Source organism: Neolamprologus multifasciatus, chromosome 16 (genome assembly GCF_963576455.1).
Source record: "Neolamprologus multifasciatus chromosome 16, fNeoMul1.2, whole genome shotgun sequence".
Lineage (NCBI taxonomy): Eukaryota > Metazoa > Chordata > Actinopteri > Cichliformes > Cichlidae > Neolamprologus > Neolamprologus multifasciatus.
In genome coordinates this window covers 16,142,214-16,156,506 of record NC_140454.1, presented here as the reverse complement: position 1 = coordinate 16,156,506, position 14,293 = coordinate 16,142,214, and the positions used below count along the sequence as shown (strand labels likewise).

Genomic DNA, 14,293 nt, shown 5'->3' with positions numbered 1-14,293 from the left:
GTTTGGCATCAGTTCACTTAAACCTTCAAATAGTGTCTGTCCTTTATGTCTTTGTGTTTTGAATTTTAATTTGCCTCTGATATAATCCAGACCCATCCCCAAAGGGCAGAAAAGGCATAAAGTATCACAAAGCAGGAGCACCGCTCAAACATTAGAGGATGAGGTTTTAAAGAACTTGGCTGAGAATTTGCTTTTATTGCATTTAATTAACACCAAAATATTCTCTCTTTCACCCTGTTTGTCATTTCAGATGTAAATGGCCTGACCTCTACTGTGTCTGCTGGCAGTGATGATGGAGACGGTTGCTATGTGACTGCAGTCCAGCGGCCGCACACGATGGAGATGTCTGCAATGGCTGCATCAGGCAGGGCGATCAAGGCAGAGAGGCCACGCAGCAACACATCGGAAGCCAAGCTAGAGGCCAAAAAACGAGTCATTCGCATGTTGGTGGTGATTGTTGTCCTGTTCTTTGTCTGTTGGATGCCACTGTACTGTGTCAACACCTGGCGGGCTTTTGATGAAAGCTCTGCCACACAGACGCTCTCAGGGGCCCCCATCGCTTTTATCCATTTGTTGTGCTACACCTCCGCCTGCGTCAACCCGATTATTTACTGCTTCATGAACACACGCTTCCGCAAAGCTCTGCTCGCCACGTTCTCATGTTGCATCGCGCCTTGCCATCGGCATCGTAATCGTGGGCTTCGGGACAATGAGGAGGACGCTATGGCAACAGGTGCGTCCATGTCCAAGTTTAGTTACACTACTGTCAGCACTATGGGAACCTGTTGAGGGAAATGGATTCACAACAATTCAAAAAAGACAGCTACAGAGGGAACACGAGACCCAACATCCCCCCAGCTTTTTGTTTTTAACACGTGCTCATAGGGACATTCATGTGAAGTGAAAAAATATGCCATGTGATGTAGCAGTATAGAACCTTCATTTATGACTGTGAATAAAATTATATATCGATTATCTTAAGAAAGCCAGTCTTAAGTGTAAATACCTCCATGGCTTTTATGAAAAAGCACAACACCAGAGTATACAGTTATCTGTTGTAGACAGAGGCAAATTGTTTGCTTAGATATTTGCGGTGTGGATGTTAGTGGTTGGCTACATGATATGTGAGACAGTCTTTATAACTAAATAGTAATTATGTAGCTATAACAACAAACCCATGATTTGCTATGTAACTTTAAAACTGTGTTTGATGTTTTGCAGTCAGTTACTGGTTGTCTGTGTTAATGCTGATAATACATTTGCCTTGTGGACAAAGTGCCTGCTTCTAAATTGAATGGCCTTTATTGTCATTGTAAATATATACAAGGAAACTGAGATGTTACTCTGTGGTGCAACGTAAAAAAAACGGACGCTCACTAAAATACAGGATTATAACTAAGACGTACAATAAAATCTAGGATAAATAAAGATCTAAAAACCTGTATAAAATATACAAATCTGTATGTACATTAATAAATGGAGTGCGGGTGTACAGGACCAGATGGGTGGCACACTTTTATTGTTTTTTCTTATTTGATTTTTATTGCATGAAAGAAGAAACTGAGCTAAAAGCCTGCATGAGTGAAGTCCTTGATGATGTTGGCAGCTCTGCTCAGGTAGCATGAATGGGCAATGTCCTCCAGACAGGAGAGGGGGCACCCAGTGATTTTCTCTGGAGTACTTTCATATCTGCAGCCTGCATACCACACCGACATGCAGTATGTTACCAGCCTCTCATTTGTTGCCCAGTAGAAGGCCACCAACAGCATCCTGTCTGTGTTTTATCTCCTGTCCTTACTATTTACGGTCCTCAGATATGAAGACCTTCAGAAACTTGAATGTTTGTGCCCTTTCCACATGAAGAGAGGGGTCAGATCAGTGTCTAATTTCCTCCTGAAGTACAGTCCGAATTCCTTTGTCTTTGTGCTGTTCGGTGTCAGGTCGTTCACTGAGAATCACCCTGACTGTCTTTTTATCTTGTTCCTGTATGCTCTCATAGATTCTCATGTGATAAACCCAGTGACGGTTGTGTTGTCAGCCAAGGTGTTGGACAAGCAAACTGGTATGCAGAGTGCAGAGGACGCAGAGGGCCAGGCTCGGCACACAAACTGGTGTTTAGAGTGATGGAGGAAGAGCGGTGGTGTCCTATTTTGATTCTCTGTGAGCGGTTAATGAGGAAGACTTTGATCCAGGTGCAGATGACTAGAATGTCTCTAATTATGATATCAAATGCAGAGCTATAGTCACATAGTTCCCTCTGTGTTCTGGGTGGCTTATTGCTGTGTGGATTGCTATGGCAATTGCCTCTTCTAAAGATCTCTTAGCTTTGTAAGCATGTGGATCAGGTGTGGGAGAGGGGCGGCTTTTAATGTGATGCTTGGCAAGCTTCTTGAAGCATTTCATAATCACAGCCATACAGTAAGTGCAATGGATCTATAATCATTCAAGTCCACAGAGACTGGCTTTTTGGGAAAAGGAATTATAGTGCCTGACTTGACTTTTTCTAATACCCCAGTGAGCTGGTTAGCACATGCTTGGAGTACTCTCCTTAGCACATGTCTGACCTTAGCAAATACCGCACATCCTGTTCCTGCAGTGAGTCTGTTGTGGCCTCAAACTGGATGAAGAAACCATTTAGCTCCTCCACAATGATTCACAATGATTCACATTCACAGTGATTTTATGCTGTAACCCTTGCCAAACCCTCCAGGAGCCGTTATGTATCAGGTGGTCCTCAGTCCTGCTCTTGAAGGCCCTTTTCATCATCTTTATTCCGCTCTTTTAGATTGGCTCTTGCTCTGCTGTAACAGGCTTTGTCACATGTTCTGAAGAAAGTGTTGTGGTTTTTGAAGAGTGTTTGGACGTTGCTTGTCATCCACAGTTTGTGATATAAAAAAGCACAGCTTCTGTGCATTCCTCCAGCTTGGTTGAATAAATGCCAGGTTGTGTGATCAAAGCAATCCTGTAGCTGTGATTGAGCCTCTTCGGGCTGTGATCGTCTTCATTCCTGACTTTGACTACTTCTAGCAGCAAATGTTGCAAATGTCACATGCTGGTAGAAGTTGGGGAGTACTGTATTAAGACACCAGTGGTTAAAGTCGCCCACATGTGCTGCTGTTTGATAATGATGGCATTAGCATCAGGTGGGATGAAGACCACAAAGACTATCACCACTGAAAACTAAATATTATATTTACCAAATATTATTTTTCCTCTAACTATTGGAGTTAGAAGTGTAGTTTAAAAGTTCTGAAATACTCTTAAGCTGCAAATATTCACCAGATGTTATAAATTGCTACATGGCAAATGAGGTAATAAATTCCACATATCATATTATAAAAATGTTATTAACCCTCCTGTGTTCATCTTAAATTACTGAATATTACCATAGATATAATAAAAAATTGCAAAAGAACATAATGTCTGATTCACATTTAGAGAGGGTGTCAGTGACTATTGTAGGGACTGGGATTTTTGGAACTTCTGCAATGGCTTATTTTTTTAGCCCTGGAGTTTGCTGCTTGATGTAAATATGGTTTATCAATATCATTGCAACTAATGCTTAAAATGACATAGTAGCTATAGCACCAGATATTTCTCCTATTGCTGAACTGCATTTTTAAACCAGTCTGTTAAGTGCAATGTACAGATACTTCCCAGAACCCTCACAAGCTCATGTTTCTGTGTCCCTGTTGAACTCGTCAGTAGGTTAAAGTTTGGAAACCAGGATTCAAAGTTTGTGTCTTTCTCATGTCTTTCTTACACGCATGACTCCCCTCACACTAATTCTTATATCTATCTATCTATCTATCTATCTATCTATCTATCTATCTATCTATCTATCTATCTATCTATCTATCTATCTATCTATCTATCTATCTATCTATCTATCTATCTATCTATCTATCTATCTATCGAGAGAGAGAGAGAGAGAGAGAGAGAGACAGGGAGAGCGAGAGAGAGAGCAACAGCACACTTCCTTTTATCTATGTCCTACAGTGGGTACAGTGGGAGAGCTACTTTAGGGCACATAATTTTATCAGCTGAAATCTCAGCATGTATAATGGAAAATATAGCAAATGACAATATTGTTAACACACCCAGACTAGCCTAGTAAATCTTACTGAGACAACTCTGACCTCACATGGACAAATTGACAAACAGAACATTACAGAGATCCTCCATGTGTCACTGTGTGCGCTCAGGCCCCATCATCATTGAAGCTCAAGAGGCAGACATTCATCTACCCCTCTGACAGTGTTTGAGCTCTACTGATTTCCACAGGGACATTTAGCTTTTGTATGTATATCTCTGATCTAAAGTATGCATACGAAAGTGATGTCAGGGAAAATGAATTATGTTTTTCAGTCTGATCTGACAAACTCATTGTTAAATCTTTGTAAAGCAGACATTCCTCCCTTGTGAACACAGATCTGCCACTGCACTGAGCGGCAGACGGGAGATATTTATGCATCTGCTGGTGGTGTTTCCCACATTAGAGGAGCACTTTTGTTCTGGAGAATTATAACAGACTTATTTCCCTGCAGTGTCAAAGAGGTTGTTACGCCTCACTCCCCAGCCCACCGCATCTCATCCACCAGCTACAAACACACACTCCGGCTCAATTATGAATTTGCTCGCAACCAATTACGGACAGATGCCAATAAATACTGCTTTCTCCCTACACAGCAATTAAAACTGGCCATGAAAATGAATCTCATTCTAAAAATAACTGTGATAACGAATAGTTTGTGCTTGGACCGCTCATTAGTATATTTCACTTACAATCTAAATGTCAGTGTGAAGAAGAGTAAATGTGAACAATGTGTTTTTTATGGTCTGTTCATCCAGCTTCAGCACTGTTCATACAGTAGAAATATTGTTCTTGTTTCATGCACTACCACAGACTTGTATTAGATTGAGTAATCAATCATGTTCAGTCAATGGGTTGGCCTTTATAATGTGACACATTCTTTAATTATCATGCCAGCTACACATCCCCCTCTTCTCCTTAAAGGCTATACAAACCTGTAAGTGGTTGCACTGATTGACTTCTCTACCATCCTCGCCTTCTCTTGCTTCAGCTTCTTATTAACATGCATGATGATGGCACATACCCTGCTTCATGCATGACAATAGCTTTTTTTTCAGCCTTACTCACTACATGTCTCTGTGATACATGACATTGGGTAATTCTCCAATGAACTCTAGCTGCTGCTTGCATTTTAGAGTGGTTCCCTTATGTAAAGGTGTAGCCATTTGTTACAATAAATGTTGGGATATTGACACTAGTGTAGCTGACGCATGGTGCAGTTGTGCTCAGGGGAAATGCTGCTGAAAAATGATAAGAATACTGTCCACAGGTGTTGTACAGGGACTCTCTGGTGCACGTGGTTGACAGTTTGAACAGTGCTGTAATTGTTTAGTGCAAGCAAAGCTGCCTGAGAAGTAAATTTGCCTGAGTGGGCAGCGGAGGCAGGGGCATTCATGACAAATTTGCTCTCCAGCCATAAAATGCTGATAAGAAAATAAATGTAAAAAATTCAATCTCGGTTATCTGAATGTTAAATAAATGTCTGTCCAGATTCCCAACTGATATGTAAATCTTGGCTTTCCTATGATTAATATCACATTCAGCATTAAGATAACTAATTCTTTAAAAAAATAATAATAATAATGACACAATAAGGCATTTTAACATAGTTTTTGTTTCTATTTTAAATAGCTCAATAAATATAAATGACCAGCAGCAGCCATAGTCTGTGATAAATGACTATTTGGATGAATTGAAAATTGGAATTATTGAAATACAAAGTTTCAGTTATAAATTATTTGGCAATTAGACTCAGGTGAAGTTACATAGCAAAGCTGCGTCTGATGATGGATGATGGGAGGAGGTAGGACTCCTTCAGTCTTGGCGCTGGTGGTGGTAGCAAAGATGAAGCAGGTGGAGACAAGAAACTGTATCTTGGCAGGATGAGGTGTAGAATGACAGCAGAGCTGTGAGATTTAAGGATAGCGAAATACTGATATTTTGCATACATGTATCTAAGCATGTTTTGTCTGAAGTAACTATAAATGAACTATATTTTCATCATGAAACCAGACAAGCATCTGTCCCCTAACCCTTTCTTAAGTGTCTTGTGCATTGTCTTTACAAAGTTTAACAAGGTTAAAGTCATTGTGAGGAAATAGAGGTACAATTGAACTACAAGTGTTAAATGAGATTTTAATCATTCATTCAAATAAATGTTTTAACAACAAGCCAGAGAAAATCATTCTTCAAAGGATTTCTTTGAAATTATAATGAGGGTTTGAAATTTACTTCATTTGTGTGTTTGTGTGTAAAGATTATTTATACATACAATTTTGCCCGAGAAAAATAAGAAATAAAAACAGCAAACTAATGTTGTCGCCCTAATCACCAAAAGGACATTCCCTGACTAGTTATATTTGATTGTAAATCATAATCAGTTGAATTACAGGAATTATACTGTAAATTTGGGGCCGTTTGGTGCCTCAGAAGGTCTGGAGCGCCAGGAAACATCATCTTTGCCAGACTGCAAAACCAGATTTGCCATTTTAATTGCATTATCTTATAAAGCAAGGAGCTCATTTATGACATAACAAACAGTTTAATATCTTTAAAGGGAAAAAGGAAAAAAGTTGAAACAAAAAAAAAACAAACAGAAAAAACACACTGCTGCCCTTTTTAAAGCTGTCACAAGCATCTTTGTTGTGGAAAACATCAACATGAACAGACAGTCATCATGTACGTACACAGCAAGCTGCAAAATGAGTTATGTTTTAATATAGTCTTCACTGTTACAGTGTATTAAATATGTATTAGTGATTTTTGCTATCAGTATGATTTATGTGGAGCACAGAAATCAAGCTGTACAATATGATTAAAGGTTGTGCTGTCTGAAAGTTAAGTATTCTGGGAATAGTTTCATTAGTGTTGATGTTTACTGTCTTGGGGGCAGATTTTGAATTAGTGCAGCTATTTTGACGTGAATGTCAGCGGCAACATGTGAAGGCATAAAAAAAACAACCTTTTAGCGTCACGCAAATACAAGCGCAGCTAGCAGCGTTAGCTTGTACGCTATTCTCAGTTGTCAAGTGTTTACATATAACGATGAACTGTTCTTCGTTTGGTGATGTTTTTGTAAGGGAAACTGCTGAACGTGTCTCTTGGTGATAAATAGTCGTGTCCCATGCTTCTGAGCAACTCGTTCAGGCCGTAGGCGTCTATGGGGTGAACAGAGATGAAGAGTTAGAGATGCATACGAAGATGCATTTAGATTTACTTGAATAGTTACAGTTGCCAGGCCACCATTGCCTTAAGAGCATTTGGAGAATACAGTAGCTGTGTGTGTGCGCGCGTGCGTGCATGTGTGTGTGTATGCGAATGAGTAATTCATACATTTGCTGTGTGTACATGTGAGTCACTATTGTTTGAGGCAAGATGAGAGCTGAAGATGAAAGCATTTGGCAGTGTTGGAAAATAATATGGATAATGGTGAATGTTGTTTATACGGAGAAATGTAGGTGTTGGCTAGAAATCCTGTTCTGTTTGTGATAAATGGTGATGAAAGATAACTTTTTGTGACTCTTTGCTGCATCAGTGATAACAGTTATGACAAATATTTAATTTGGGTTTCTTGGCTACTGTTTGTGATGCTGTCTTAACAAATATGTGCTGCTGTGACACTGCAGTTTGCAAATGTGTAATTATTTTTAATGTTCCTGTTTTTGCTCTAGATGGAGGAGGTTCCCTCGGTACCTCCCTTATGACAGTGCAGATTCTCTGATTGTCATTGCAGCTGCGGTTCATTGTTTTTGACTTGTCAGACACAAGAGATGTGCTCTCTCGGCATGAGGCTCATCCGATCGGCATTAGTATATTTTAAATATGTTGAATATGTTTTCAGGCTGGCTGCTGCAGCGGCTCAGTAAACTCATGATCCTCATGTCTGGCAGATCCAAAATACAGCCCTTTTCAGACATGTAATATTACTGCCTTCATTAATCTGCTAAGGTGAGGGCATGCCATCATTCCTCCAATTCAAACGTAATGTATTGTACTTTGCTCTGTCCCTAGCTCTGATATTGTTGCCCTAACTTATGGAAAAAGTAGCTGGGATTCTCATTCACACTTAGATCCCGGCAGGTAAAAACGAGTGCATGTTTGAAAGGGGTTCCGTCTCTCCTGGTTTGTCTCTATTTCTAATGTACACACAGTGCTAAATGTGCATGTACAACTTGGTCATGTTAATGGTTGTAAATTGCTTTAGATTTTTATGTGCAATGTCTACTAATCCAAATAAAGGTTATATGTCAAATAATATCGTCTTGTTCATTCTTGAATGAATTTGGTGTTATATGACAATTGCAAGTGACATTTTCTACACATTAGCAGACATTTTAAAGGAGCATAAGAGCAAGGCTTCATCTAAGTCATTCTAGGCCTCACTGTGCAGGTTTGGTTGGTTTTAACTTTTAGGTCTGAAGTCGCACTGAAATTTGAGAAGGTAAAGTGCCCAGGCGTTTGCCCACCTCAGTTATTTGCCTCATTGGTAGTTCTGATCAGAGTGGTCTTAATGGAAAGCTTAATGGTGGCTGTTTTACCTACTTGTATAGCCTCTCTCACAACACAGCCAGCACACGGGATATAAATAAATCTTCATGCACTAAAAAACAGTGGTTCCCAAATGGTGTGGGGAGGCACACTTGTGTGGCTGGGTATTTGATGTCAACCATACATTATTCTTGCAACTGCGTTCAAGAATGACATTTAAATTTACTCATCTGATTGAGAGAAAAGAATAATAAAGGTTGTTTTCTGTGCTTCATCCAGATGCTACCTTTCTGTGACAAAATACGGTTGAAAAGAACAACTGATGATGTGTCAGATGGCATGGAGGTATGCCTTAAAAATGTTGCATGACTTTTGGAGGTGCCTTGGGTACAGAATGGTTGAAATCCACTCCTATTTTTAAAAAAAAAAAAGGTGTTACAAAAACCTTCTATCACATCTGTATAAAAATAGACTCTGTACATGAAAGCCAAGCAGAGACGTCTTCATTTAGCACCTTTAATAGACGGCACTCTCAGTGATGATCTGCAGCCTCTTGACAGCATTTTAAATAGCTGAGTACATGAAGAGGTACTCACTCCAAAATAGTGTCATCCTAAAGTTTAGTGCCCTGGATGACTATTTATTTAGCAAGTGCTTGTTAGGGATATTGGTGCCCTGACAAGAATAAGCACCTCTGGCTAATTTAGAAATGAATAAGCATTTAGGCCACAAATCATTTGAAGAGATTTAAGCCATCCAGTCTTTTTTCATGTGCTGCAGACTCTGTGAGAGTTTTTGTACAAATATTATTCTAGTGGGATAAGAAAAAGACACAAAAACGGAAAGACACATCTTTTTTTAATTGGGATTTAAGGGTTCCTGAGCAGTAGTTGGCTTATTTATGTAAAAGACAAATAAATACATAAATGATGATGCGTCCTTGGATATTGAATTAATCCTATTTTCAAAATGATGGAAGCTCATTTAGTGGCTTTAAGCAACTACATTACAGGGACATGGTTTCAACAACAGACAGCCTTCTTCTTCCTCCAGTCATCACCTTAATGCAGTTCAGGTATAAAAGGTCACATTTGTCACAGACTGCCTGACTCCCCCAAAGTGGTTTGCATGAATAACTAACTAAAGAAAATGTAAAGACTCCATCTAAACGAGTATGGGCTTGTCCATAGGGAGTCATCAGATGCTTACTCTAAAAAGTCAGCCTCATCCCTTAGGGCAGCTTTAAAGCTGAAACAACACCTCCCACAATAACCACAAGTAGTGTGACTACTGGGCCTGTATATGTCTTGAGTACTTGGAGCCATTAGACTGGCATAACCCCATGTGTTCTGGCACATTTGTACATTTGGGTGATGTTCTGTCTTTATTCACTTTTTTTCTTACTTTTTTATTCCTCTACAATATTAGATTATTTTGTTGTCCCTTATGATATAATGTGCCTATGGTATACATATACAGTCAGGTACGTTTAGATACAAACATATATGTGCACACATACACAACAACATATTGAAGAAAAACATTTTTTCTACATCTGTATAACACTGGTTTAGCTCAGTTTTACCCATCAATATCTCACAATATTACCAAAAAAATCATATCAAAAATATCACTCTAAGGTCATTGTGCCTGCAGACTGCTTGAGAATGAGGACATTTATCAGTATTGAATTGTTTCATCACAGCATCACATATTGTATAAATTATGTCTGACCTGTTGTAACACAACACAGTGCCAAAATAAGACGTCAAAACAAAGCGATAACGCAGCTTTGTGTTTCATGCATAAATGATCTCCCAGTAGTGCCGTCTGTTACTACTGTAAATAAAACACGGACAGATCCATAATGCTGGCGCTGTGTTTAGCGGCTTTCTGTGTAGTTGAGAACTGAATTCAAAGACGTGCAGCCACATAAGGTATGATCAGATGGATACGGATTTTAATGCTTTGGACACAGAATAATCTAATCATGCAAACAACTGGACTGCCTGTTTGTTCTCTCCACACTGGTCCAAATGTCATAATGATACATTAGTGCTTATTTGCTCAAATCAAAAACTCTAATCAACTATATAGAAACTCCCTCCCTCGTTCCAGAGGACTCATAATGCTACAGGATGATGTTTAGAGTGTTTCGTATTGCTAAAGAACATTGCTTCGTTTGATTTAAGTCCAGATTACAAGATATTTAAAAAAAGATTTTAAGAAGTGAGAGTGTAAAGACTCAAAATATGCATTAGGTACTACAAATGATATTTTCTTTTAATATTAGTGATTTTAGTGGATAAAACCTTGCAATGTTTCAACAAAAACACTAGCATGCACAGCTCCATGTAAAGAAAATCACCAAAATGTGGTTAAACACCTCCACTGACCACCAATGACATCATTAGGTGACTTTATGATTACATAATCATAGATAGACAGACGAGAAAATACAGTCCTCCTCATTCATTTAAATACCACTCATGTAGCACAGTAATGGTTCTGGCTAACAAGCTGGAAAAGCTTTTAATTTTATTTATTTATTTATTCATCCACACCAGAGTGGAGCTTCTGTCATTCCCACTTGTACCTTCGGGTCTATCACTTCTGAGTGCATATAAATATTAGTCTTGAGCAATTGGGGAGGGGGGGGGGGGGAGGGGGTGAAGAAAAAAAGACAGAGGACTGATGAAGAGAACCAGGTATTTGATTCCTATTGGGGTTGTCCCTTTGAAGAGATCAAACTGAAGAAACCTCTTGGATGAAAGGTGGAATGTCTCCACGAACCAAAAAGAAGACTAACCGACTGCACCTACCCATCTGCTCAAATACTAGATGAATTTCAACTAAACTGTGTACAGACGCTCGTGTTTTATAATTACAATGAATCCTAATGATTTGGGCATTTTCATTAGCGGTCATGTAAGCGCAGAACAAAACCGCCCGCTGAACCAATTCAGAAAGTTATAAAACATGATATTTCAAAAAGGACATAGATTTATAAGCAGAGGATGAAAATGTGGCAGGTTTGCTTATCTTGCTGTGAAGTGACATTTTAGCAGGAAAAAATCAGTTGGGATCCTTTGAAACGTATTTTGACCACTTGTTGGGACTAACTGTTCTGGGCAGAGTATTTGCTTTGTTGGCTGACAGTACAAAAATCCATCTTTGGCCACTTATTAGTTATTTATGGTCTACTACCAGACTTACTTTCAAACAGTTAATCATCAAATTTATATTGCAAATAATAATAAGAAATAAAAAAAAAATAAGACATTATCTACAAATTTTGCATGTCTCAGTTTGTTAACCACTCAAAAACTAGATTTGTATCTATTTATCTATGAAAAAATACAACAAAAGCTTCTTATGAAGGAGCAGATGAAGTAATGTTTCTCACACACTGCTCATGCTGACCCCACTGAATGTGTTTTTGTCTATCCAAATTGAAAAGGTTAGTGTATACACTGCAGTTTATATATTGTTACTGCTTGAGGTACAAACAGAAAAACAACCATGAGGTTTGACAAACTGACAGAAATCTAAAAATCATAAACTAATGGAAACAGGCAGGCAATAAATATAAAGAAATGTCACTTGCATCACTTGCAGTGCAGCCTGCAGTTTACAGATGTACAACCCCCCCACCAAGAAAAAAACAAAACAAGACCCTGACACCGAGGAAAACATAAAAGAAATAGAAACACATAGCATTTGCGGGAGTCTTTCTTTCAGTAGACTTTCTTTCAATGTAACATTTCATTAGTTTATTTCAGTAACATAGCAACAAACTCTGTGATAAAAAGTGGAAATGACATCCTTTGTTTATGTCACTGCAAGCATCCTGCCAGACATGGAAAATGATTTGGCAGCTTGGACAAATAATAGCAAATGTGTATTATGTCTGCCAGTCATATCAAAGGGATTGTACACTGCACAATATTACTTTTTTTCCAAATTACTGAATAACCCTAACCAACAATTGCACACACACTGTGCTTTATACCGACAGATAGATAGATAGATAGATAGATAGATAGATAGATAGATAGATAGATAGATAGATAGATAGATAGATAGATAGATAGATAGATAGATAGATAGATAGATAGATAGATAAAATAACAACAAAATAATCTATATTAATATAAAATTTTTTGGAGTTAGTTTGTTTTGTTCTATATATTGGCTATCCTCCACAGACAAGCAATGACACCATGATTCTATCTCTTCTCGCACACTTGGATTCCACTTGAATGTATCAGCTATAATAGATTGTGTCTAGAAAGAGAGGTTTTGCTTTCCCAAAGTCTGGGCAATGATCCTTATATTTATTGAAAGGCAAATGGTAGATGCAGATAGAAAAGGACTCCTTCACACAGGATCTCTTTGAATGTTTTTCAGGATATTTTCTGGAGATGAGATGACTAGCATCATATGAAGCCAAAAGAAACATGGATGTCTGAACAGACCTCTACTTAGACCCTAGTGTGCTTATGGATGTGGAAATTGCATCCATAATTTTAGGCAAAAAAAGTGTTTTTGAGACTTTTATCTGACCACTTTGAGTGCATTAAGATTAGATGACCCCACTGAACAGACAGTATAAACAGAAAGACTGTTGTGCAGTGTTTCTGTGGATGTTTTACTGAAAATTGTCTACAATCTTCATTGCCTGAGTTCTAGCAGGTTTGTCTCCGTCCGATTTACTTGATATGCTGCTGGTAAATTAAAGAAAACTCAGTTGTCCCTTAAAGAAATAAGGAAAAAAATGGGTAAAATATTGTAATGGATAGTACAATCTTAAAATCGCATGTAAATTACATCACTGTCTCTGGAATCTTCAGGATTTAAGAGAGAGGACCCCTGTTAGAAGGAAGAAAGATTCATGCTGTTGGCTAGGGACTCCCATCTCTGCAACATTAAAGGGAGGATGGAAAAATTGACAGAGCATTGAGAGCCACGGAGATAGAGACAAGAGTGAGGTTTAATGTAGAGTACAGCAATTCCATCGACATGATGGAACTCAGTGCAGATAGTATTACCACATAGCTAAAAGCGAGCCGCAGGAGAGAAGGGGCTTATTTTCCTAACCTCTACTTTAAAATCCATTAAGGAGCCTTTGCATGTTGCATCTAGACTATATATGTGTTCCAGCTACTTTAATTTGTGAAATAAAAGAATTTGACAACTTCTTTTCCAAAATGAACAGTGCTGGGACAAATACAAAGTGACTCAACAGCATAGTACAAAACCAGTGACAAAATGACTTATTCACTTCCTTAAATTAAGCTTTTAGTTGTCAATCTCCTAAATCACTTTTTTGGAAACCCCCCAAAAAAGAAGAAGAAGAAGAAAAAAAAAGCTTACCAGAAGATGATTACCAGAACTTATTGGATCTGAATGAAGCGGAGACCCGGGAGATTAGCTAATAGAATCAAATTCAACTGTATTTACTTCTCTATGTTAGCAAAAGAAAGTTGATTAGTGGTGCTATAGTTAAACAATTCTCACACACCCACACACCAAAAAACAAAAACAAAAAAAACAATTAACTGGCTTAGAAAGTTTGGACACATTCATTTGCTTGAACTCCCTTGTCATATTATAGCATTTGACACCTCAGCCACACTGGACTTGTAGGTTTTGAGTTTAATATTGTTATATATTTGCTGCAATGGCCTAGACGTATTCCAAATTTCAGTA

The 14,293-nt window shown here is 38.4% G+C and overlaps 1 protein-coding gene across 2 annotated transcripts in view; it reads left to right on the top strand.

The window, feature by feature from the left end:
* The window catches only part of cckbrb (cholecystokinin B receptor b), a 40,057-nt gene extending 28,846 nt beyond the window's left edge, over window positions 1-11,211 (top strand). Inside the window, exon 5 of one of the 2 annotated variants that reach the window (XM_085135647.1) lies at window positions 251-11,211. In XM_085135647.1, coding sequence (XP_084991773.1) covers window positions 251-789 — 539 coding nt within the window. In that variant the 3' untranslated portion in view covers window positions 790-11,211. The remainder of the gene's footprint in view (window positions 1-250) is intronic. The other variant, XM_085135646.1, reaches the window with a different exon arrangement.
* Window positions 11,212-14,293: the final 3,082 nt, after the last annotated feature.